The sequence below is a fragment of the Urocampus carinirostris genome, chromosome 14, assembly GCF_059441175.1.
Source record: "Urocampus carinirostris isolate Australia breed hairy pipefish chromosome 14, RoL_Ucar_1.0, whole genome shotgun sequence".
NCBI lineage: Eukaryota > Metazoa > Chordata > Actinopteri > Syngnathiformes > Syngnathidae > Urocampus > Urocampus carinirostris.
In genome coordinates, this window is record NC_142362.1 from 37,236,712 (window position 1) to 37,262,569 (window position 25,858).

Below are 25,858 nucleotides of genomic sequence, written 5' to 3' on the forward strand. Positions count from 1 at the left end.
CTTTACGTTTTTGCAAAAAAGTATGTTTTTTAATTCACTCCATGTCAATGTATTTTTTTTCCGTAAAGGATCTACAAAGCATGCACTTTAACTCAGGTAATTATTTAGATAATGTCACGATTGCCCATGATTCCCAATTGGCCCCGGACGTTTGGCGCCAGCTGCGGCTCGTTGACTGATTGGCTTCCCTCCCATTTTGTCAACGAACCTCTCCACCCCCAAGACCTGGGTTTTGACTCTGTCCGGTTTCCTGCTTGTGTCTATTTTGCCTGTCTATTTTGTAATTTGATCTCTAGTTTTGTTTTCTGTTTGATATCGATCTCCAGTGTCTGGTAGCGTTCCCGTCTAGTTTGTCCTGTTTAATTTCGATCTCCAGTGTCTGGTATCATTTCCATCTATCTCGTCCTGCTTGTTATCGGACTCCAGTCTCCAGTGCCTGATATCAATCCTTTCTGTCCCGTCCTGTCCGGTATCGACCCCATCTAGCCGATATCTGCTTGTGCAATTGGTATCGATCTCGTCGGCCTCTGGCTTCCTGTCATTCCACGACAGACTGCTGCCTTGCTGGCGTTTGGGTTGCGTGCATGACTGCCCCAGTTCCCGTAAAACAAAGCTTGTGTGAGAAATGTCACACATCTGGGTCCTCCTCCTGTTCCGGTTCTTGACAGATGAAGCAAATGCTTACAAAAGTTTAACTCAAAATCACTAAATCCAAAGAAATTGTCCTCCTCTGTGTTAGAGTAAAGGATGCGCGGATAACTCCTTTCACCTCCTTAACTTCGGGCGTCATTTCTGCTACTTGCCATTAGCTTACAAGCTTTACAAACTTTCTCTCTGCTTTTTGGCCATTTTTTTCACTATTTACAGCTTGTAATCTGCAGAATTTGTTTTTCTTTTTGGTGCAATTTTGTTCAGGTATACTTTCGTTCGCTGCACGTCACCGAAATTGCACCAAATTGTTCATTTAGGCCGTGCACTTGCAGTGCAGACTTGATTTGAGGGACTCAGTCCTAAATAAAACCCAAGCTGCACAGCTCAGCTGAAACTTACAGTTTGGCGCTGAAGTATGCACAGCCGAAGTAAAGCAGTTTTTTTTTACGGCAAATTATAGCTTCGGGTCATTTCGGGCTCATTTATCAAATCAATTTAAACCGTCGGGGTTGGGCGGGTTCGGATTTATTTACACACGATTATGCTCAAGTCGGGCTAACTCTTTTAGGCCCGATCTTACCTCTAACTCCATGATAGCTTCAAGATTCTTGTGCTATATTTGAGACTTTTTTCAGAATTTTGTGCAAACTCATTACAATCAAAACCCATATAATGATCATTTGGAATTTAGTTGTTTTTTTTTTCTAACGATATTAGCAAACTAAAGTCCTCTAACTTCCTCAGTGCCTCACAGAAAAAGCTTGTTTTGTTGTCAGACTGCCCGCATGGTCGACAACAGTGCAGCACTTGAAAAATGGTTCCAGTACGCAGTGGCTGCAGGGCAAAAGAATCGGTCATTATCTGTGTTAATGTTCATGTCTCCCCCGGGGCCGCGATTGGAGGGCCACAGTGTCGCAAGGACTGCCGCTTATCTCCTGAAGGGGCACAATGGCGTGAACACTTACATGGCACACATAGCAGCAAAAAAACGCACTTTTCAATGGGGGTAACTTGTTCCTTAACCGTGTGCTTTAACTCTGCAGGCCCCTTGTTTGTTTTATACTGCTCCTGTTTGTTTTGTGATCTGTGAAGCACTTTGCGTAGCCTGGAGCGCTACGGTGTGCTCCATAAATTCAAAGTAATGCTATGCAAGCGACTGCGCCTGTGGCTCGCCACCATCAGCGGAGGAGGGGAGATATAAACATGTGAAGCTAAAAACATCATATTTTTTAACAAGCTGTTCTTTTACAAAACCGAAACAGACCAATCAAAGTAAATGGCGAGAATAAAGTTAATGTTGCAGCCCGGGGAGTCCTAATTACAACAATTACGATGAATCAAGTGAAAAGCAAGGAAGCATGACTGCACAGGTGCTGTGCCGTGTTGAAGTGCGACCAAAGCATCCATCTCTTGATACAAACATTACGTGGAAGCTTTTCATTTTGTTGGTTGTGTCAGGGAAACTGGAATTAAGCCTAGATGAATGCAGGAAGACGACATCTGAGATTGATCGCCAGGCCAAAAAGCTTGACCTGATACCACGGTTCATCACAGAGGTCGGGAACCTATGGTTAGTGAGCCATGTATGACTCTTTTCATGGGCGCTACAGTAACCTTCTTTATATCTTTGCATCTTTGTATCTTTCTACTGTATAGGGGGCAAAAGCATTGCAGAGGCCCAGTGCTTTGGTCAAGTAAATATAGGGCAAAATGTCATCTATAATTTACAGTTGTGGTGTTACACCAACAGACCCTGATTTGGCTGTATGTCTCTATGAAACTTTGTACATGTATGCTTAACAATGCATGTTCACTGTTGAGACACATAATGATGAAAACTCACAGAACAACTGAAAACATGCAAAGACACCAGCTAAGCACCCAGAGCAATTGAATTGGGTGTGCTGTAGGGGTAGGCTGATCTCTGCACACTCCCCTGAATACATCCATATCCTTCTCATTTACAGTAAATTGTGACATTTTTACTCTAAATTTGCTCACACCTAGTTTTTGAACCATTATTTAAGACAAAACAACAGTCAAAATGAGCCTCAACAATCTTAAGTAAATGCGGGAGAGAGACGTATTTTAAGAGATATATTTGTTGATAGGATCTGGTACGCCACATTCCCTAGAGAGCGCCAACCAGGTTTGGAGCGGGACACATGTGTGTCCACTCACCACCCACCCGTCCTGTTCCTTTATTATGACTGTATAACAGCACACAGGATTGGGGCATTTTCATTTCCATTGTCATTGATGCATCAGATTTGGTTCCTGCTTCCTGTTTCTGGTTTGGACATTTTGTTAGTGGTTTTGCGCCCACTAGTTTTCTTGCTCTTTTAGATTTTCACTGCCACTTCAGGTTTGTTTTGTTTTCTGTTTTCTATTTTTTTGGACAGTTTTTAAACCGGTGTTTGTTTGCATTGCTTGCATTTTTCATTTCTAGTGACATTAGTATTATTTGTATTATTTCATAGATTTGATCTAATCATCAAACCTTACACAGTGAAATATGCCCGGAAAAGTTAGCTTTTGTCTGGAGAGCGGGTTTGGCGGTTTTGTGGAACTATACGGATGGTGTTTGACTTAGCAAGCTTTGCGTTCATGTATTCAAAATCCTACAATGCTGTGAGGATCGATGTGTTAATGAATACAAATCCAAGAGCAGGCAGAGTGTCCCTATAATTGAATCAGGCTCTCTTCACGTTGGATTCAGCAAGAGTTGTTATTACACTCCCCATTTAATTCAGTTTCTCGAAGTGTTCCTTTGTTTTGCCGATGTGTTGCTAGAGTTCCTTAACTTAGAATTGCAAATCATGCAGATAACTTCCATCATGTTATGTCATACAGGTGAATCTGTATCATACATATTCCTACGACCACTTTCTTTTTGGCTCGGCATGGTTTGAATTGAAATAGGCGAGAATGCAGTTACGCGAGATACTACGATGACATGAACACATTGGATGTCTTCTCAGTGCTCTAAACTCCAAAGCACTGATTAGTCAACTAGTCTCACGTGATCATCTGCAGCAAGTGATGGTCAACCGGTGCTTGTCATCGCTTAAAGACATGATGGGTCAGTGTCTTGACCTGGGCAACAGAGGCTCCACTAAAGCCCTTGGATGTATTCACCTCTAGGGTCCGATTGAACCCAAGTTAAGAACCACTGCTGTAATCCTTGGCACGGAAACTAGTCTTGTGGCTATCTGTTACGGTAGATGGCACACGTAATTGGCCCCGTTATACGATTAAGGATTTGTGTTTAGGCTTGGTGTTTCTACTTTTACAATTAACATTTGCATTCATAGGCTGCAGTAATGAAGATGAGTTCAATTGGTAATATATTTTCCTTTGTAGTTTCTTAACTGTGTGAATATGTATTTAAAGCCTTACTAAAATACACAAATGTAGACACAACGATTGCCAGAAAAAAATGGTTTTACATAAAATAGATCATCGATAATCAATAAAACATAATAGGTATTAAAATAATTACTTAGTTTTATGTAATGAATACAAATTTTATGAATACAAATATAAAATATACCTACCTATGTCAGAACCCGAACAGACGGAGGACCCAGACACGTAATGTTTTTGCACAAGCTTTATTTTACAGGAATGGGGCAGTCATGCGCGTGAACACAAACGCCAGTGATTCGGCGATCGCTGGGCGGAAATAGTGAGACATAAGTCAGGCGCGGAAAAAGGGGAAACCAGAGGCAGACAAGATCAAAACCGGACAGGATAGATGGGATCGATACTAGATACAGGATACACAAGCAGATACCGGACAGGACAGAACAGGCGAGATCGATACCGGATACTAGAGCAAGATACTGGACAGGACGGGACAGACGGGATCGATACTGGATACTGGAGCAAGAGAACGGACAGGACGGGACATACGGGATCGATACCGGATACTGGATACACGAAAAAGTTACTGGACAAGGCAGGACAGATCGAAACCGGGCAGGATAGATGGGATCGATACCAGATACAGGATACACAAGCAGATACTGGACAGGACAGAACAGACGAGATCGATACTGGATACTGGAGGTAAGATACCAGACAGGACGGGACAGATGGGATCGATACCGGATACTGGAGCCAGATACCGGACAGGACGCGACAGACGGGATCGATACCGGATACTGGAGACTCGAGCAAGACACCGGACAGGACGAGAAAGGCGGGATCAATGCCGGATACTGGAGACAGGATCAAGATACCGGACAGGACTAGACAGGCGGGATCGATACCGAATACTGGATACACGAGCAAGATACCGGACAGAGTCAAAATACAAATCTTGCGAGTGCAGAGGTTCGTTGACGGACTGAACAAGGAGTGAATGAGAGCACTGAGTTGACTTGGAGGGAAGACAATCAGGCAACGAGCAGCAGCTGGTGCCAAACGGGTGGGCCCATGTGAGTGTAAAGGGCAACCATGACAACCTACATACACACCGACCTACTGTACCTACTTTCTTCTCCTTCCCTACTCATCTCTCTGCCTCTATCTATCACTATCTCTCTGCAGCTATGTCTTCGCATCTCTCTCTGCCTCTCTGCCTCTTTGTCTCTCTCTCAAGTCAAGTCAAGTCATGTTTATTTGCATAGCCCGTAATCACAAAGAGTCTCAAAGGGCTGCGCAGACTACATATTATTGCAAACCACAGACTATTATGACATCATCCCCTGATCTAAAACCTACATGGGGCAAATAATACACAGATACACCGATATTGTCAACATAAAATATAGGTTATTCATATGCTATAGAATAGAAGTGTGTTTTAAGCTTAGATTTCATTCCACTAAGGTTACAGATCTCAGGGGGAAGAGCATCCCACAGCACCGAGGCCGGACTGGAGAACGCTCTCAAACCTGCGGATCTCTCTCGTGTGCGCTCTCTCTCTCTTTCACTTTGCATCTTTACTCATTTTTTTCCTTCCATTTGAAACAAAGTGATATGGAAACATGTTGAAAAAATACTGAATATTAATTGATTCATTCAGAACCCTTGAGATAGGGTCGTACATAAGGTAATCCCCCCTCCAGGATGACCAGGCAGCAAGCCTTTCCTTCATGTAGGTTTCAGAACAGATCTTGTAATGATGATCGGTGCAACCCTTTGAGACTTTTTGTGAAAAATAAAGTAAAATACCAATCGTTGTGAGTTGACATTGTCCAACAACTTATCAGAAGGTTTGTGGAGCTGCCAAACACTAAGATACTATTATTACTAATTAGAACTACTGTACTGTAGTTCACTTAATACATACATAGTGAGGTGTGACTTATGTCTTATGTAGGTGTAAACATGTAATGGCTGCGGCTTATTCATTTGATTGTATTTATTTTGTTTTCAACCTGAGCAAGATTACCTCTCATAATTCTAGATCATAATAATTAATACAACCAAATGCTATATTGATATTAGAATGAATATGAAATAATGAATAGTGAAATGTTATAGTGGCTGACAGCTTAACACGCAGTTCCTCACATTTTTGAGTTCCTAGGTTCAAATCCAGTTACCAGCCTCCCTGTGTGAAGGTTGCATGTTCACCCTGTGCCTGAGGGGGGTTTTCTCTTAGCACTCCAGATTCCTCTCACGTTCCAAAAGCCTGCATGGCAGGTTGATTGTGTTGACGTGTGTGAATGTTTGTCTTTCTCCGTGTGCCCTGCGATCGGCTGGAAACCAACTTCAAGTCACTTGGCATGGGCACCAGAACTGCTGTAACCCCAGTAAGGGCCCGGTCACACAGACATTTGCGGCTGAATGACGGCCAGAAATTTCTGCCCTAGAGGCGGACGCAATTGGACGTATTGAGCTCGCCGTTGAATCGTTATGAAGCTGTGCTTGACTCGAGTTCGGGAATTGGCGAGCGGGTAGCAACGTGATTTACTTTTGCCCTGGTTAATTCTTCAGAGCGCGGGTACAATTACTTTAACGAGCGTAGAGAGGCTCGAACGCGACCAGAATTATCCAGTCGTGAAGCAGATGCCGCTAGGACGTTATTTGACGTTTTGAGCCCGCAATATACACGAGATAGAGCAGTGCTTTACTCGCGGTCGCAAATTTTCACGTGGTTGGGCGCGTTCAAAACTTTTGAGCAGCTCAAAAGTTTGAGCACGTGTTTAAAACGCGTGCCGCACACGTGGTCAACACGAGTTAATGACGCAGAAATGACGTGCTATGGTCGCGGCCAGGGCGCAGTTACACTTGGGTAGGACGGGGAATTTCAGCGGGTAATCGTGGGTGGAGCATGGTAATAGCATGTTCTGTGCCTGTATCGCGGTGTTATTACGTGAAATTAGCGTGTTACGCGTGTGACAGTCAAACGCCTTTCTCTGCGTATAAACAGCGCAAATGCCGAGCGTGCTCGTGACGTCAAAGGGGTGAACATCCCCGTCAGCGTAGTTTCTCTTCATTTCGAATAAATTATTTGGTGCATCTGTTATGGTTGCAGTAAGGCTGTGAAGCTAGGACCTTAACTTTGCTTTTTGGCTGAGATTAAGAATCCCAGCTATTATGCCTTAATACACATTTGGATTCTGATAGATATTGAATAATGAGGTAAACCTCACTAAACCCTTCAGCCCCACCCCCTCTCCATCCTCATAACAACTTGGTCTTAATCCATTTTAATATCTTGACATTTCTTAACTCGATAGTAAAATAAGAATGATGCTATAGCTTGTAAACATTTTCCTCACGAGACTGCGATTTGTACCAACATGTTCTTCTACAGCCCGGTTCCAAAATTAGCGTTCCCCCGCTACTTCAACCATGTTTACATTATCCTATCTCACAATGAAGTAAGGAATGCAATGACGAATATACAATCAATACCTCTTCATTATTCATTTGTTGGAAATGTAGTACAGATTAAACCGTTCCGTCATTGTTATTATTGTGAACGTAAATTGACGGTAGATCCCCACCCCCCTCGCATGAACGTGCATTCTCCTGCGCTCCCAACGAATGCGAACGTATTCTATATAAAACACTTATTAAAACTATAAAGCGAGCTAATTATAATAATTGGGAGATCCTAGTCTATATAACGCGTTTATTTAAACCAAAAATTGCGATCTTATTTTACAAAATGCGTTTGTTAACATGGAAGGAAAAGTCACGTGAGGGTGTAGGGCGGTTTGGTTGGTTGTTGTTGGTCTAAACACGGAAAGGACCCGCAAATGACGCGATGAGAGGAAGGGGAACAGTCGCCGGCGTCTTTTTTCCGGCCACACCACAGGTCAAAAGCGGGTTGGCCATTTTTGCGCATTTTCCATTGCGGGTAAACACGGGCGAAAAAAAATCCCAAAATTTTAGCCGTCATTCAGCCGCAAATGTCTGTGTGACCGGGCCCTAAGGAGAAGCAGGTGGGGAATTTATATTATATTATTTTAAATACTAACATACATTTAAATGTAGTACTTTAATTTCAAATCCAATAGGTCCCTGTTTCAAGCACCACATTTGATATTAAGTTTTGTTACTGGAGTTGTGTTTTCATAGTTTTTTCATCGTGTATTTGTAGTAGCATTTTTGTTGTACTTCCAAAGTAGTTTTTTCTGTACTTTTTCTTTAGTAGTATTTCTGTATTGTAGTATCATTGTAGATTTTTTTTTAAACTATTTTTAGGAATTCTGTAGGAATATATTTGTAGTAATTCTGTAGTAGTATTTCTATATCACAGTATTACGGTAGTAGTATTTTTGTAGCATTTTCTGAGTATAATAGTATTTCTGTAGTAGTACTTTTTTAGTATTTTCTTAGTATAATAGTATTTCTGTAGTAGTATTTTTGTAATATTTCTATTGTAGTATTTCTGTATTATAATATTACTATTATTAAGAAAAAAACAATCTGGCAAAGGATGGGCGCCGCCAGGCTATACTTGCTTGCCCAAGACACAACAGCAAGTGGTTTCTGCATTTTGAATAGCAGCGACAGTATGCATTTTTTTCTTCAAAAACATGCAAAACTCTAAATTTTGCATATCATTTGTTATGTCTATGTATACTATATATTTAATCAAATTGATTTTAATGGTGGCCGAGTGGTAAGTGTGTCTGCGGCACAGTTCTGAGGTAATGGAATCGAATCCTCCTGTGCAGAGTTTGCATGTTCTCCCCATGCTTGCGTGGGTTTCCTCCAGGCACTCCAGTTCCCTCCCACATTCCAAAAACATGCATGTCAGTTTAATTGGCCGTTTCAAATTGTCCCTAGGTGTGAGTGAGCATGGTTGTATGTCCCTGTGTGTTCTGTAACTGGCTGGCAACAAGTTCAGGGTGTCCCCTGCCCACTGCCCAAAGATAGCTGGGATGGGCCCCAGCACACCCGTAGCACAGTTTTGAAATAATGGGATCACAACCAGCTACCAGTCTTCCTTTGCGGAGATTGTATAGTTTCCCCATGCTTGCGTGGGTTTCCTCTGGGCACTCAAATTTCCTCCCATTTTTCAAAACACATGCATGTCAGGTTAATTGGCCGTTTCAAATTATCCCTAGGTGTGAGTAAGCGTGAGAATGGTTGTATGTCTCTGTGTGCCCTGCGACTGGCTGGCAACCGGTTCAGGGTGTCCCATGGCCATTGCCCGAAGACAGCTGGGATGGGCTCTAGCACCGCCGCGACCCTATCAAGGATAAGTGGTGCAGATAATGGATAGTTTTAACCCACTCAGAATCAAAGCAAAGTAGTATATATTGTCCTTTTTTAAGTTTTAAATTTGATAATATGGATTGTAAAATGATAATATGCATTTTAGCAAGAAACATATTTTTGAAAAAAAAAAAAAAAATAGTAGTGTAAAGTATTTAACGTTTGGTCAGAATCTCTGGTTGCAATGTCAGAGAATAATCATACAATGTCAAAACATGTGAAGAGAATACTGTGCTTAAGGTCATTCACATAGATATGTTATCTGACTGATACTGGTGAAATGTGAGGTTGGGGAGGGGACGTAATCTTGCCCTTGCGCATCATAGGTTGCCATGACCAATCGCCCTCAGGGGGTCCGCCCCTCCAAGGAGACCGGAACCGAGAGCTGGTACACGTCTCACTTTACAAAGACAGTCTGATTTTGTCCAGCCAAAAGGCAGGAGGGATGTTCTAACAGGAGGAACAGGACCAAGGCCTGCCTGGTCCTGACCAAGTCTCAGCTCTATGGGCAGCCAGGAAGCCTTGCCAAGTCAGCAGCCAGGCCTGATTAAGCTCACGGCCAAACCAGTGGGACAAAGCCAGCGACCTCAGAGAAACATCAAGCCACCAGCAGTCAACCTCAGTAAACCTCTCTTAAAACTCTCTGCATCCTGTGGTCCTCGTCCCAACAGGCTCTCAGGCCAACCATGATCCCACATCGCTCTAGAGCCGAGGAAGTAAAGACTGGGCCGACATCTTTGTCGACGCAGAACTCATTGTTGCTAGGTATTGGTATTGGTGTGAAATTAAAGGTGAAACTCTGTCAAAATACAATAACTTAATAATCAAGCCAATGATGTTGTCTGTCCAAATGGTGCCAGTTTAAGTTCTCAACTTTTATTTTTGTTTTGTTTTAGTTTTGTTTTATTTTACTTTTGTTTCATTGTTTTGTGTTCTATTCAAGCTTCTTCAGTAGATGATTAGTAAAAGAAAGTCCATACATCCAAGAGTGTGTGTGTCTTGATTGAATTATATTGAACTATCAAAACGTTGAAAATAATTATCCTAAAGCGTGTGTAGCCACCCTTCAAAATAACGAAACAAGATTTTTCATCCGTTTTCCTGACATAATTATATAAACTAGTATGTGGTGCTCCATTAAGGCGAGAAGAGTTTTAAAAAGAATAAATCAGGCTCTTTAATTCAATTGGTCAATAAATTGTTTGTTAGAATCATTTATTTACCACCCATATTCGCTATATAGGTATGGAAAAATGTAGCCAGCTAATTGATTCAAAGCAAAGGTATTATATATTGTCCATTTTTAAACTCTAAATTTGATATTATGCATTGGAAAACAGCAAAATAATGTAGGGGTAGCTCAGCATTGTTTTTCTGCACAAAATATTTTGATAAAATGAATGAATGAAAACAAAATAATGTGTACAGAAAAATGCTCCCACTTATTTGAATGTTAGGGACAAAAGTTAAACAAAATAAAAACATTTTTATCAGTAGTACATTTATTTTCAACCATTTTATACATATACTTTTAACATTTGGCAGGCTGGATTCAGATGCCTGTTGGGCTGCATGTGGCCTGGGGGTTGTAGTTTGCCCACCGCTGAAGTAGAGCCTCTGAATTTAAAACGTGGAAGCTGCAAAGCACACGCAAACCTTGACAAAATAATGTTCGCCTCCCTTGGGGAGGTAATTAATGCTTATTCATTGAAACCCTTTTAGAAATACGTCAAACACAACAGATTGGCTTGATTGTTTAACATTAAACTTGATGGATTTTCAGGCTCTCCAGGGACCTAACTGTTAGTATACAGGCAAATAGGGTGCTTTTTCATTTATTTTATCAAAAATAACCTTTTACGTGTTATCGTGCATCGTTGCATCGTGACTTTGATCCTAAGCTCGCTGGTCTTTGCTTACAAACTGCCTAGGCAGTCAAGTAGACATCAGGGGGTTCAATAATAACAAAAATAAAGTCTCAATGTGTTTGCAATGGAAATAACATTTCAACTTGAAAATGTCTTTTCTTACGGTGCGGAGACTGTGTACACCTCATACTCATCATCCGAGCGCCTTCTCGTTCATAGAGTCGACGCTCAATTCGGTGGCAATGCATTGTTTTACATGTCACAGACTGGTGGGCCAAGAGAGCCCGCAAAGTTTTTTTTTCTACTGGCCTAAAAATGATCGCTATCATGTGATGTCAAGTATATTTTGTCGGTCAATACTTTTATAATACTTCCAAATTGTCTGTCAGCTCCCTTTTATGCTTCGCCCTGGTTCCGTTGCTTCCAGATGTGTGCTTTCATATTTAGGCATTCAACAAATTGCATTTCCCCATTACCTGTTTCTAAAGCTTCACAAAAAATCTTGAAGGTCGTGTCCCGTAACATAAATCTTCTCCAAAGCTGTTAGTTTAGCCCAGGGGTGTCCAAACTTTTCAGGAAGTAAGCAAGTTTTGGTAAGCTGAAAATATGTGAGGGCCTGGCATTTTCTCAACAGTCTTTAATAAATTCACCCACTGTGGAAGGTTTGCAGTGCTTGGCGATCAGCGTCACAACCTCGTAGCTCGCTTTTGTAGCATTTTCATTTGCTCGAAGGGCCTTGTGAAAAAGCACTGCTGTGGCATTTAAACAGCTTCCAATCGCTTCACCTTTTTACAGTGTTCGCTTCCCGTCAGCTTTTTGTAGCCAGCAAGTTTTGTCTGGCAGTGCCTCTGGATATCATATTCTTTTAAAACAGCCACAGTCTCTTGGAAAATAAGGCAGACAGAGTTGTTTCGGACTTCGGTGAAAAAACACCAACATTTTCACTTGTCTTGGAAGCGGCGGCCCTTACAGTGAACTTTCTTTTTTCATTTACAGCATACAAGTCTACAGGATAGAATCCCACAGAGAGCCAAAGGCAAGGTGGCCAAATGGCTACTGCCATCATCTGGTGAAATGTTTATTATTATTTTTTTCCAAATATATTTTACACTGTGGTCATCATATCTGGCGGGCCACATAATATTAGTCTTATAACAGGGGCCGTAAATGGCCCCTGGGCCGGACTTTGGACATGCCTTGTCTAGCCAATCAGATTCCAAGTTGAGTAACGTCACAAACTATGATCAGCTAGGGGGAGGTAATCCACCAAAGCGGTCACGCCGACAGCTGGTAAACTGAAGAGACCGAGCTGTCCAAGGAAATATATTGTGTTGATTTATTAGAGAAAGAATGGACCACTCTGAAGCAAACAAGCCTTTTGCAAGTGGGAAAAAGTTTTGTACACCACTTTCAGCCTACAGGTAAGATCATAATCCCAAACCCGACCCGATCTGAATTTCGGGTTGTGTGAGGTCGAGTTTCTTTCCCACCTAGGTTTTTTTTTTTTCAATTATTATTATCCACCCAAAGTTTTTCTTCTGTGTACTAGCTCGGTGGACTTGGGATAGGGCGCCCGTCCCTCGACTGGAAGGTTGCTGGTTTGGACCTCTGCAGATTCATACCTAAGACTTGTAGCATTGCTACCCACTGCCTCCGTGCTTGGCATTAGGGGTTGGAATTAAGGGGTCTGGTCACCTATTGACTCCCAATGACAGGGGTTGCAACACATCGTTTGGAGAGAACTATCATTGCATCATTGTGTGTGGGAGGCGACTACGAAATGATTGCAAAAGACGAGGAAAAACAGGAAGATTGTTCTTCATTGTCTTACAGGCTTTGTGATTTACGCGTCAGCGCAGCGCCCTTTGCATCCTCCCATCGCCTCTCGCCGTCATACCCAGAAAACCCAGCACGCAGCTATGGTCGGGGTCGGCCAATATTACCTCTCTTCCATCTTTACAAATAATATAGCGAATTTCACTTCCAAGAGGCGGCTCATGGAGCCGGTTCATTCGCGACTGACGCATCACTAGTTAAGACTGGAGCTGAAGGCCTAGGTGTAAAATCCAGAGCCAAGTCCTTTTTGTGTGAGATGTGACAATGAAAGAAGCACATGATACCATGACTGCAAATGATCGTCCAGTTTTATTTCCCTGTGGAGGCTGAAGCTGACCATCTGAAGAATACGACGGCGGCTGCGTTTATGTTTGTGTAACACTGACACTGAAATGTGTGTGTGGCAGCCAAAAGCCATAAAACTGCTCATTGTGATGTTGTCTGCCACAATGGCTGCTTTTAATTGCCCATTTTGAAATGAATCCTCGGAAGTGTGTTGTTTTTTTTTTAACAACTGTGGAAAATGCACTCTTGAACTCATACGATGCTTTTTTAAGTACACCTGTATTTGTAGGGGACATGCTTTTACTGGGATTCCAATGCTCAGTTTGAAGTACTAATTTAACAATGTTTCTACAATTTATGGTTTGCATCATCCTGAAAGCTGTTCTTTAAAGGTAATATAAAATCAAACGGTTAGATTCATTCAGTATTGAAGTTCTTTGTGGTGCATCATTTGTGGTGTCCTTAAAAAAGTTGAATGTTAAATAATTTCTCGATTTAGTATGTGTTAACAATTCCCAAGTGAGATCAAAGAGCGCTTACACTTTTATTCCACTGTGCCTAACTGCTTTTATTTTACTTTTAACAAAGCTATTCGGTGCGGAACACATTAGGTAAAAAAGAGGTTAAAGGGTAGCTCTGGTGACTCACGCCATGTTCATCCCTGCTGGATTTTTGTATGTTTGTTTCGATTTCTTAGGGTAGCATAAAAAAGGTGAAAGTATAAGGATGCCTTCTTCAAGTACTGTCCAAACACAAACCCAAGCCCCAAGAAAGATAAAAAAAGAAGAATTTATTCGAATGTATCTAGCAAATGCACATACTTGCACGTGTATCATGATCGAGCTTGACAGAGGGTGCAATGATGACAAAAGCCAGGAGATGGAAGCCACGAGTGAAAAAGTTACAAATTCCGTACAGTTCCTTTAACTACAACATTTTGGGATTTTCTTTTTTAAAATCGCTCAAGTTTTACATTATATAATCAATATATTTAATACAATAAGTATGTAACATATTACTGCACTGAGCCTCTGCGGATGCAGAGTGAGGCACCCAATTATATTTCCTCATGGCAGAGGGCAATCGTGAGACCAAGGATTTGGCCCAGACCTCAGCCCCAAACAATAGAATTATTAATACTGGTGGCAAGCTGATAGTAAGTCAAGCAAGCCAGTATTTTGTTTTTCATTCCATGGATATTTTTTTCATAATGGAAAACATAATCAAAAGAAGCATTGCATAAACTTCATTTATACGTTAAGGTAAGACAAAAAAACATACTTTCTATGTTCCAATTTATATAATGCTTTCATGCTCAGCCAATCAGCCAACGATGAATAAGATGTTGGTTAATTTAATAGTTAATCTGATTGAACCTCACTAGACTCGAACCTGACAGAGCTTCTGACCTTATCTCTAAGGGAGAGCCCAACCACCCAGGGGAGAAAACTCATTCAGCTGCTTGTATCCGCGATCTTGTTGATTTGGTCTTGACCGACAGTTCGTGACTATAGGTGAGGGTAGGAACGTAAATCAACTGGTAAATCAAGAGCTTTGCCTTTAGGCTCAGCTCCTTCTTTTCCACTACGGACTGGGACAGGGTCAGCATGATGGCAGGCGCTGCACTGATTGATCCGGCTGTCGATCTCCAATTTTATCCTACCCTTACTCGTGAACAATACCCCGAAATACTTGAACTCCCTTACTTGGGGCAGGATCTCATCCACAACCCGAAAGGAGCATGCCACCCTCATCCAGCTGAGAACCATGATCTCACACTAAGAGGATCTCCATCCCGGCCGCTTCACACTTGGCTGCAAACCGCTAGAGTGAGAGCTGAAGATCTTGGCTTGATGAGGCCAAAGTCACCACATCATCTGCAAATAGCCGAGATGCAATGCTGAGGCTTCCAAACCATAAACAAAAATCTTCATTCTTGTATCTCTCTAATGGACAGGGTGCACCAATCAGCTGTCCTGGCTGTTGGCGCCAAATCCTGAGCACAGGTGTTCCCGATCCGGGTGATTGTGACATATCTACAATGTGCTTGATGCTTTCGGACAATTTTTATAAAGAGCAACGACAAAGAGCATTTGCAATAAACATTTAAATGTTGGAGTCTGAGCTGCCGTCGAAGTTCTGCACTTCTCTTCTGTTTCCTTTTTGCATTGAACAATTTACATGCTAACCAAAAGAGAGCACTCAAAGACTGCCATTTATGTTTCTCAAACGCATAACATTTATTGTCTGTAGTATTTTTTAATTGTAACTTTGCATTTCCAATTTCATTTACCGTATTTTCTGGTACATAAGATGCATCGGTTATAAGGTGCACTTATAAATTACTGGCCGATTTGGATTTTTAGGTGCGCCCTATAACCAAACGTGTGCATTTAAGCTGACGCTTGTGCATTTAGGTGCGCCCTATAATCTGGAAAGTATGGTTGTGTCAACGTAATATGAACTACAACAACAAAAATGATTTTGCTCCGTCAACTGAAAATGTCTTTCAAGTTGTACAAAAACCAATACCAATCCACCTTTTTTCTGTTGATGAGTTGTGATATGCCCATTCCAAATGTCTGAGTAACTGTGCTGCAATGTTAGTGGACAGCAATCTGTAAAATAGCCGTCCGATTGGATAAAAAGTTTACTAAGAACAATAATAAAATATCTTTAATAGAAAATCTTTTTTCAAAAGTCGCATCAGTAACTCTTTTGAAATATATATTAAGAATATACTTTCAATATTATTGTTTTTAACCCTAATAAACCCCTTTGCGCACATTTTTTCAGTTGCCAAGCACAGGAGAGACAAGTTAACAGGCACATTGCCTTTCCTACTGCAGATTATCTATCTCCTGTCACGGACCAGACACCTTCACATTAAGAGCGTGTCAGGTACATCAATAGCATGAGCTGCTTGGCGCATTGCCGACTGGAAGAACTCAACATGATTTTAGCCTACGCCTACTTGCTATCTTGCTACCTCGAGCAACGATAAGAGTTTTAAAATCCGGAATTAAGATGGTAAGGTTAGCAGTCGGGCTCAGTCTCCGCATCGGGGAACAACTTGCCCAGAGGCATTGAGCTGTCCTGCCACTCGACAAATGCTGATAATATTAGTTTTCTGTCAACAACTAATACACTAATCCATCTGTTGTACCAAAACATGCACTTCCCTGGCTGGAAAATGACTGCAGTAAACATATATCGACAATCTAAGGGGAGGCTGGCTTGATTTCATATTTCAAGCACAGGCTGGCGGCGGCAGCCAAAGTTGTGACCGTATATACTTACTTTTAAGATGTATTTACATTTTCAAAATAATATACTGAAGTCTGTGCGTCAGCTTAAATGCACACGTTTGGTTGTGTGTCACCAGTAGCAAATAGTAGGCAGTATGTGGTGAGGGGTAGGAGGCTTATACAAGAACATTATTTATATTTTCAATTAAGTAACTAATAACTGTTACTACTTAGTTTTTTTCCGTTACAAGCCCAACACTGGTTATATGTTCATGTAGCGTAGGGGTAACGAACGTGGTCCCCGTAGGTACCTGTCAGCTTCCATAAAATACCTACCAACCCATGTCATTTTTATACAAAAGAGATATTTTAAAATGTAAACAATGGAAACGATTTTTACAAAGTTGTTGAAATTGGTTTTATATTTTCTATGTGGCATAGGAAATCATAGACACGATTAGTGTCCTAACAAAAGTTCAGTCCTTAAAAATAACTGAATAAGCACTTTTTGAAATAGGTGTTTGATTATTTACAGTATTTAATCCCTCAGCCCCCCTTTAAAGGAATAAGTTTTTGGGGTTAAATGAGAATACATTTTCTGCCACTTCTAGAATTCCAACGTAGAAGGAACATAATAATAAGATTGTGATTGTGAAGTAAAAAGAGTAGTTGATTTATAAACATATCCTATTGTTGAAGCTGTTTTTGCTCTAATCAGTTATGAATAAGTAGCACATACCTTCAAAAAGGTTTGCGACACCCAAATGTGTAAAACAAATGTCAAGAAATAAAAATGGATTAAGAGGAGGTCACTACGGTGACGGGGATCCATGTCCACCCCTTGACGTCTCGAGCACAACTGACGTGTGCTCGGCAAATCGCGCTGTATATACGCGGAGAAAGGCGTTTGACCGTCACACGCGTAACACGCTAATTTCACGTAATAACACCACGATACAGGCGCAGAACATGCTATGACCATGCTCCACCCACGATTACCCGCTGAAATTTCCCGTCCTACCCATGTGTAACCACGCCCTGGCCGCGGCCAGAGCACGTCGTTCCGCGTAATTTCCGCGTCATTACCTCGTGTGCCGCCCGCGGTTAACACGTGCTCAAAGTTTTGAGCAGCTCAAAACTTTTTCGCGCAATTTCCGACCGCGAGTAAAGCACTGCTGTATCTCGTCTATATGGCGGTCTCAAAGCGTCCAACAGCGCCTACTTCACGGCCAGATATTTCTGGCCGTGATTCAGCCTCGATACGCCCGTGTAAGGCTGTGTACCCGAGCTCTAAAGTATTGAGCAGCGCAAAACTATTTCGCGCTGCCAACCGCGCGTTAATTTCCGACCGCGTGTTAAGCACTGCTGTATCTCGTCTGTATGACGATCTCAAAGCGTCCAATAGCGTCCGCCTCACAGGCAGAAATTTCAGGCCGTGATTCAGCCGCAAACGGCTGTGTAACCGGGCCCTAACAAAAAGTAGCTTCCATTATGGAAAAGGTTTAAGGCCCCTGTCCTAATATTATCCGCTCTTTCTGGATCTGTCTGATAGCATGGAATTCTGGGTATATTAAACTGTCATGTTCTGTTATTCCTTGTATTGCCTAGTCTTATCTTGTTCACCTGCTAGCGTTTTGGTCTTTTGTGTCACTCTATCAGCTTTTGTGTCTTGTCCAAGTGTCTCCTGTCTGATCTGAATGACCAAAGGGTTACACTACAAGGTGAAAGGATACTACAACAGTATCTCAGTGGGGGTGAGAAATTACATGTAAATGTCCCCCATGATAGAACATTGGTGAGCCCCTGGGTCAAACTGCTATTTCTTTCTTACGAATCATTTGACTGTTTTGCTCACCATTTGAAAATCAACATTTGAAAAATATCTGTCTTGTACTGTAAATAACGTTAAGTATAATATATGCATACACATGAAAAGCACTAGGTACTTACTGTAGGAACAGCCGTAGACTTCCACTCTGAGGCCCATCCAGCCACTTGGATTCCAGTCGAGAGGGACAAATCGAAGGAAACGGGCTCTTACTGAGTGGGAGAGCTTGTTTTGGACAACACCCTCGGAATTGATATTCCCCTCAAATGTCTGTGATAGGCAGAAACAAGACACAAAGAACAAGTCAAATTATTATTTAAAAAAATGGCATAATTCTCACGTTAAAAGGAGATCCGTTGTCATGTCTGGACATTATGTACTCACTATGTGTCTTTCCTTGGCCAGACTGCAATATGTCATGGTCCAGAGATTCTAATACTAGTAGAGGGCAGTGTTTTAAGAACTCTGGGTTTACTAGTATTCTGTATTTTGAAAATGAGCATGCTTTCCACCTGATCTATTGTGGAACGGAGTAAAGCTTTTGTGATCTTTATGAACCCAATGATTATCGGATTTTATTCCCCTGGTCCTAAACCTTTTTCCCCCTGGAAAGATTTTTTTAAGGATTTCTCGGTAGCATGGGTATAAAAGATATTTTCCTGACCAATACAGGTTTGGTCCACTTATACATTGCATAGATGTGGTTGACAAACATTGACATTTCATGATTCAATTGGCTTTTATGCATTCATTGCAGCATCTCTTGTCATAATTACTGATGTGACTCACCTGTGCCCGCTCATTTGGCGCCAACCGCCACAGGTTCTGATTGGCTCCCTGTCACTATTTGAACCAAGTCCTGTCAGTCCTCTGTTGTCAGTCCGTCTGTGAACCTTGTTGTATACTAGGCAAGCCTTTTTCGACCCTGACTCCCACTTGTCCCGTTTTTGCTTCCGTCTGTCTCCGGCTACAACCTATTTTGATCCTGACCACGTCTGTTTTACCGTCCTGGCTTAGGACCTATTTTTGTCCCCGACTACGTCTACTCATCCGTTCTGGCTTACGACTCGTTTCCGACCCCAAACACGCCTTGCTCTCCCAGTCCCGGCTACCGACCAGTTTTTCCGTCCCTGAAACCGCCATCGCTCGCTATGAAAGATCCACTTCCGTGCTCAGATCACAATCCAAGTACGAGAGCGACTTGCTTCCCGCGTCCAGCAAACACCAGATCAATAAAACTTGTGGTAAACGCTATGCAATTGGGTCCGGTTTCCGTTCTGACATTCCTAACACTCTCGAAACCTCCAATGTACGGTAATAAGTGATATGCATATCATTCTTATTCGATATTAGTGACTTTGTGAGTGTCATATTTTCCATATGTTTGATGTAGTTCGAAAGTTGCATTGTTGCAATCATTTATACAGTTCCATTGCATTTACTTAAGTTTTTGATTGGTTTTAATATTCTAAACCACTTAATCTTCCAAACAGAGGAAAACATATTTGTGTTTTGTTTATTACTTTTCAATCATGTTGCAACAATCATCACATCACAAAATGCACAAATCACCTGAAAAGAAAAACAGGGATGACAGGTTGAAGCCAAAGGCTTATTAGAGACCTGTCCCCAAAATAGCTTTGGAAGTTTCTTCTATTAACCATACAAACTATTCATCATAATTTAAATCATTTCAAAGTCATTAATAAATTCACATACCTCTGGTGTGCCTTACAGTACTCCCATTTGAGAACTACTTAGCAAATATATTTTAAACAATTTGTACCGTTTTCGCTTTTAATGTTTTGTTAACAGGCGGCTGAGTGGTTGGCACGCTGGCCTATCGTGCAGAGATAAGGGGTTTTCTTTCAGATCCCACCCTCCCTGAGTGGAGTGCATATTCTCTCCATGCCTGCGTGGGCTTCCTCCAGGCACTCCTCCTACATTTTAAAAACATGCATGTCAGGTTGATTGGCGGGTCCAAATGATCCCTAAGTGTGAATGAGAGGGTGTTTTGTCTATCTCTGTGTGTTCTGCAACTGGCTGCCAACCAGTTCAAGGTGTCAACTGACACTGCCCTAAGACGGCTGGGTTAGGCTTCAGCACCCCTGCAACACTAAAAATAATACAGAAAAGGGTTGGATGCATTAATCTTTTGTTCTATAGTTTAAACACCTCTAGCTTCTTAAAAAAAAGTGGCATTGTGTAATACTTGACCATGAGATGTTGCTGCATTCTGTAGGGCAACCAAAAATTTGTGCTACCAAAACATTGAAGATTATAAACTATGGAGACCCAAAGTTACCAAACCCTACCATTTTTCGTCTCATTTTTTTGGCCCAGATTTTCAAGGTTTTTTTGGTGTACCCTACAGCAAGATGGCGTACAAACATGTCCGCTTCTTCTCTGTGAGACTCATGATATGTGAAATAAATCATAATTTTATTGACCTACAAGTGTATGTTAAAAATATGTTAATATATGAGTTTAAAATGTTGAAGCCCCTCAAAATAAGGAAAATATTCATCAATGGATGTTGAACTCGCAAGGACAGGAGAGAGAGCCCACACTTCCAATAAGATATTGCAACCTGTTCTAAAAGCCCTCCCACAAGCCCTTTCTTTTAACTAAATCTTCAAGTTTAAAAAAGCACATCTGCCCAAAAGGTTTTGAAAATCAAAGTACAACGACAATATTGGCCGATATTGACATTGATGTAAATAGTTTATAATAGTTAAAACGACGAACAACAGTGTGAAATAATAGTGATTTTTGCAGTGCGCAATATTAAAAACAGAATAAACTTGTTAATATAATAGTTGTTATTTTTCAATCAATAAAGTTTTTTTTTTACCATTATGATGTATACACAATGTCCCATTTCAACAGAAGTCTCTGAACTGAACTAAACTGACTTATGGGCAGCCAGAAGTATGGCCTGGGTGAGGTTGGTTCAAAAGAGATTTTACACAAGAAAATATCGGATAAAAACATTCCACTATTTTCAAAAATATTTAAAATGTTCTATACATGGTGTAATCACTCAGTCAGTAATAAATAAATCCATAATTCACCTTGGGTGTGCTTGCATTAATCTTTTTATAATAAGACGGGTCCTCAAATGATCATACTTGGGGCCACAATTTTACCACTGGCTACAAGTTTAAGACCTTTGCTTTAAAGACAATGGTATATACATGTGTATACAATTTACAAATCCTAAATGTGTCATTTGAAGCACACCAGGTAGCAGAAGATGAATATGAAAATAGATCTGAATTATTAACTGGCAGGTACCAGGGCTAACCAGAGGGAGAGGCCTTTCCTCCTGTCTTTGAAGAAATGGTGCATATGATTTTTTTATTTTAATGATCGGGATCAATGTGTTCGCAAAATGTCTTTTTATCTGTACCCACCGGAATAAAGAAAATCACATTCTTACATCCAGTAACAAAACAGGTCAGAGCATGTTTTTGAAGCATAATTTGTCATTTTCAACTTCAGGTCCCAACAAAGCCAAAAGGATAAATTGTAAACATCGCGAGGCAGAGGAAGTGAAACAATGGAGTCCTTCCAAAGACTAATGATGCTTTTAACTGATTCTAGCCAGGTGACATATTCAATCAAAAACGAATCATGCCACAAAGGAAATATCTTTTCTCGAGGCATTTGTCGCAAGCTGACAGCAAGACATGGACAGAAACGCTGCCGAGTTTTGCTAGCAAACACAGACACACACCGCCTGAGGGACAAGCAGCGTCATTAAATACGACTGCTGCTGCTCACAAGATAATCGGGCAAGAATGGCACTTTTGCCAGGAAGCAATGAGTCTTTTCTCAAAATGGAGGCATAATGTGTTGATTTGTACCACCCACTGTAGTTTCATTTGGCAAACAGCTACAAATCCTCTGTAAAAACATAAAACACTTTCATAACGCTTATCTAGCAGCCCCCCAGCCCACCCCCACCCATCAAACCTCCACCCTAAGCCTTGTCGACATTCCATTTTTTACTGAGAAAGAGCTCACTTATAATATGTCTGGTTGGAGGGAGGTGAGAGTTTTAAACCTGCTTTACGTTGTTATAGCTCAGAATGAAAGCAAAACATCCAATATGTGAAGATGGCACCGCCTGGTACAATATAGAGTGGACCAACTTTCCCTTTAAGTCACACACGTGAGCAATTGCGCACTGCTCCGACATTCTCAGTGCACAAGAAAATCTCTTCAGCGGACCCACAAAATCTAGCTAAATTAATTCACCTGCAAATTTAACTACAATAACTGTGTGAGGGGTAATAGTAGTAAAACGCATGTTCTCTCTGCAGTGTGTTTTATTGTGCATTTTAAAATCAGCATCAGTGAGTGATTAGGTTAAATGCAGATAGAATAAGGGTGTGCAGATCGATCCAAAATATCATCATAATCTATACTGGGCAATATTTGAATTGGATCGATACGACTTACTTGAGATTCTATTTCAACTCTCACTATAACAAGGTTTAGATTATATTTACTGTATATTCTAACATTTTACATGTGATCCATTTGTGTTAGGACTTTCTTTGCGTGACTGATTTTATTTTCAAAATATTGTGCAGTGTAGGGTATTTTAGGTAGCCTGTTGATATTGTTATACTGTGTTTGTATTTTCACTAGATTATTTTGGTTTGACTATCTTGACTTTTGCTCTGAACTGTTGCTGTAGTAGAAGAATTATACTTTCTATACTGTTAAAGAAGCTGCCCGAAGTTTAGAATTTTTTTTTTACTCGCTGACATTAAGTTATCATTGCAGCATCTGTCAAACTGCTTGTGTGGCGCATGCAAGTAAGTACATTTCTAAGAAACACTTAAATAAACTCTTCCTTTTTCATATTTTTGGTAGTTGGATTGGTGTTTTGACTGTATTAAAAATGTGTCTTCTTACTTTCACCATTTTCATTGCACACCAACAAAAACCCACAAGGATGATGATAGGGATATGACTCTCAACAACCAAACTCAGTTTTGCTACCTTCTATCTTTCACGGGCACACTTGAATGTCTGTGTGTGTGTGTTGCTCTGTTCAGGAATCCATAGTAGAGGAAGTCGCCTAACCCCTCAAGCTCATCTTCCAAAAGTAAGTTAAACTTACCATATTTTCACGACTATAAGGCGCACCTAAAAGCCTTTATTTTTTTCAAAAGCTAACCATGCGGCTAATAATACAGTGCACCTTATATATGGATCAATATTGAGTCGCAAGGTCTCGAAACTAAGGCAAGCAGCCGCCGACTAGATTTTCCCTCGTAGGCAAAGTAGTCCGCGGTGTATGCTTGGATATATATATACTGCCGTTTCATTCCCTAACCCAGTGTTTTTCAACCTTTTTTGAGCCAGGGTACATTTTTTTACTTTGGAAAAATTTTGCGGCACACCGCTAACCAAAAATGTTGTAAACACTGAACAGTATGTTTAATTACAATATAATTTATAATACTCACAGTATTTACAGCACAGACACTTGACAATGACATCATCATTTGAATCAGTCACCATTGGCTAAAGTTATTCGGGGGTAAAAGAAGCCGATTCATTTTTAGCATTTACAGACTTGCATTGGCTAAAGGGGGCAAACAAAGCAATTGGCCGAAAAACATGAATGCGAATCACACAAGGTTGCTCTACGGCAAGGAAAAAACATTATTTATTAGTCTGTATTTGTAAACAGGAATTATGGGGCTAAAGAGACAGCTAGCAACAAGCAACGTCTATTGATGCAGATGCTTCTCGGCGGATTTTTTCTTTTATTTGTCGGCCTTTTTGCGTTTTCTGAAACATGTATTTGGTTCTTTCCGAGCAGTCGTAATAAGCTTGATTGTTTTGTTGACGTTCCCACTGTAGCGCCTTATAGTCCAGTGCGCCTTATGTATGGAAAATATATGACACAAAAAAACATTTTTGGGGGTGCGCCTTATAACCCTGTTTAGGAATCAAAAAGCTGACCATGTGGCTAATAATACAGTGTGTCTGGAAATACAGTAACTTTATTCATTTATTTTATTATTTTATTTATTATTTATAGAGCAAATGTTTATTTCATTTTTTTTAGAAAAAAACAATACAGGTTACTTATACAAGGCTTTAACTTACTTACTTATATAAACCTTAAACCTACATTCCATACAAACTATAGCACTGAAGCAACTTACAAAAAAATTCAACTTTCGAACGATCATCTGGAATCGCATTCGTAAGAAGGGCAGCGTCTGTGATATAGTATAATATAATATAATATGATATACTTAAAATGTGCCGATTGACTGGCTTATAGGCTCCTTAAAAATGGGAAGTTTAGGGAGTTTCTTTAATTAGCATTACCTATTTTATGTAAATAAAATGTTTTTTTGTCATTTTTTTCCCCAGATATTGAAAAATACCATCTTACAAAAACACACGTTTGTATAAATCATACTAAATATGTATATTTTTTGATATCTTATAATTATTGATACGTTTATTCTGCTTGTTTCTGTTTTTGGACACCTGCAAAGGCTAGTTTGACCATTACACCTCACTGTTTTTTATTTTGTTAGTTTGACTACTATGCACTGTTTACAGCATTGCTACCATCAGAAATAGTGTTGCTGTTCTTTGATTTCCACACCCTTTAAGGTAGAACTGCTATAATACAATATATAAATTATAAATAAATTTGACAAAAAAAGAGCTCAGGAGGGCTTTTAGAACAGATTTGGATTGGGCATTGTGAGGTTTTTTTGTATAGTCTTCCGTCAACATTGATTGATATAATTTTTCCTTATTTTGAGTGTCTACTATATTCTAAACTAATAAGTTATCATCATTACTTTTATTGTTTGTTAATATTTTTTTCTTGAGCCTTATGCTTGTTAGGGATGAGACTCAAATGAAACAAATGTTTCACGAGGGTTTAGTCAATTTGAAAAAGTACAAAACCCCTGGTTTTGACCTGCTGCAGTGTAAATTATGTCTGTGACTCATGTGATTTTGGTTCTAACATTTATCACATCAGAAAATAAAGTCACCCAAAAAAAACCCCAGGGCCTTACCCCCCCAAAAAAGTCCACCTAAACTTTAGCTTGCAGACGCAAAGAACAGTCAAAACACTAAATAGAAAAGAACACGGCAGTGTGAAAAAAAATCATTGTTGCAGCAGTAAGCATCCGTCCTTCAGGTCCAAAGTCATATGTCGGACAACAAGCACGGCAATAAACAACTTCATAACCTTTTTTCGTTCCAAGGGGAGGCAGACCGTGTTAGGTTCATATTGAACTGTTTATGGTATCCCTGCTGCACGAGTGAAAATAAAAATGATAAAAAGTAGATGAAGAAAGGTTCAATCGGAGAAAACAAAAACGGTGATGCGTGGATTTGACCGTAGAACAACACATTCCCAGAAGATCTTTTGCGTATTTGTTCGGCACGCAGCA

General features: G+C 40.6%; 1 protein-coding gene across 2 annotated transcripts in view; it reads right to left on the minus strand.

Annotated features, from left to right (window-relative positions):
* The window catches only part of LOC148353352 (contactin-associated protein-like 5), a 303,332-nt gene that overhangs the window by 177,668 nt on the left and 99,806 nt on the right, over positions 1–25,858 (minus strand). For both annotated transcript variants that reach the window (XM_088352165.1, XM_088352163.1), the window contains exon 4: positions 18,527–18,674. In XM_088352165.1, the coding sequence (XP_088208291.1) occupies positions 18,527–18,674 (148 nt within the window). The remainder of the gene's footprint in view (positions 1–18,526; positions 18,675–25,858) is intronic.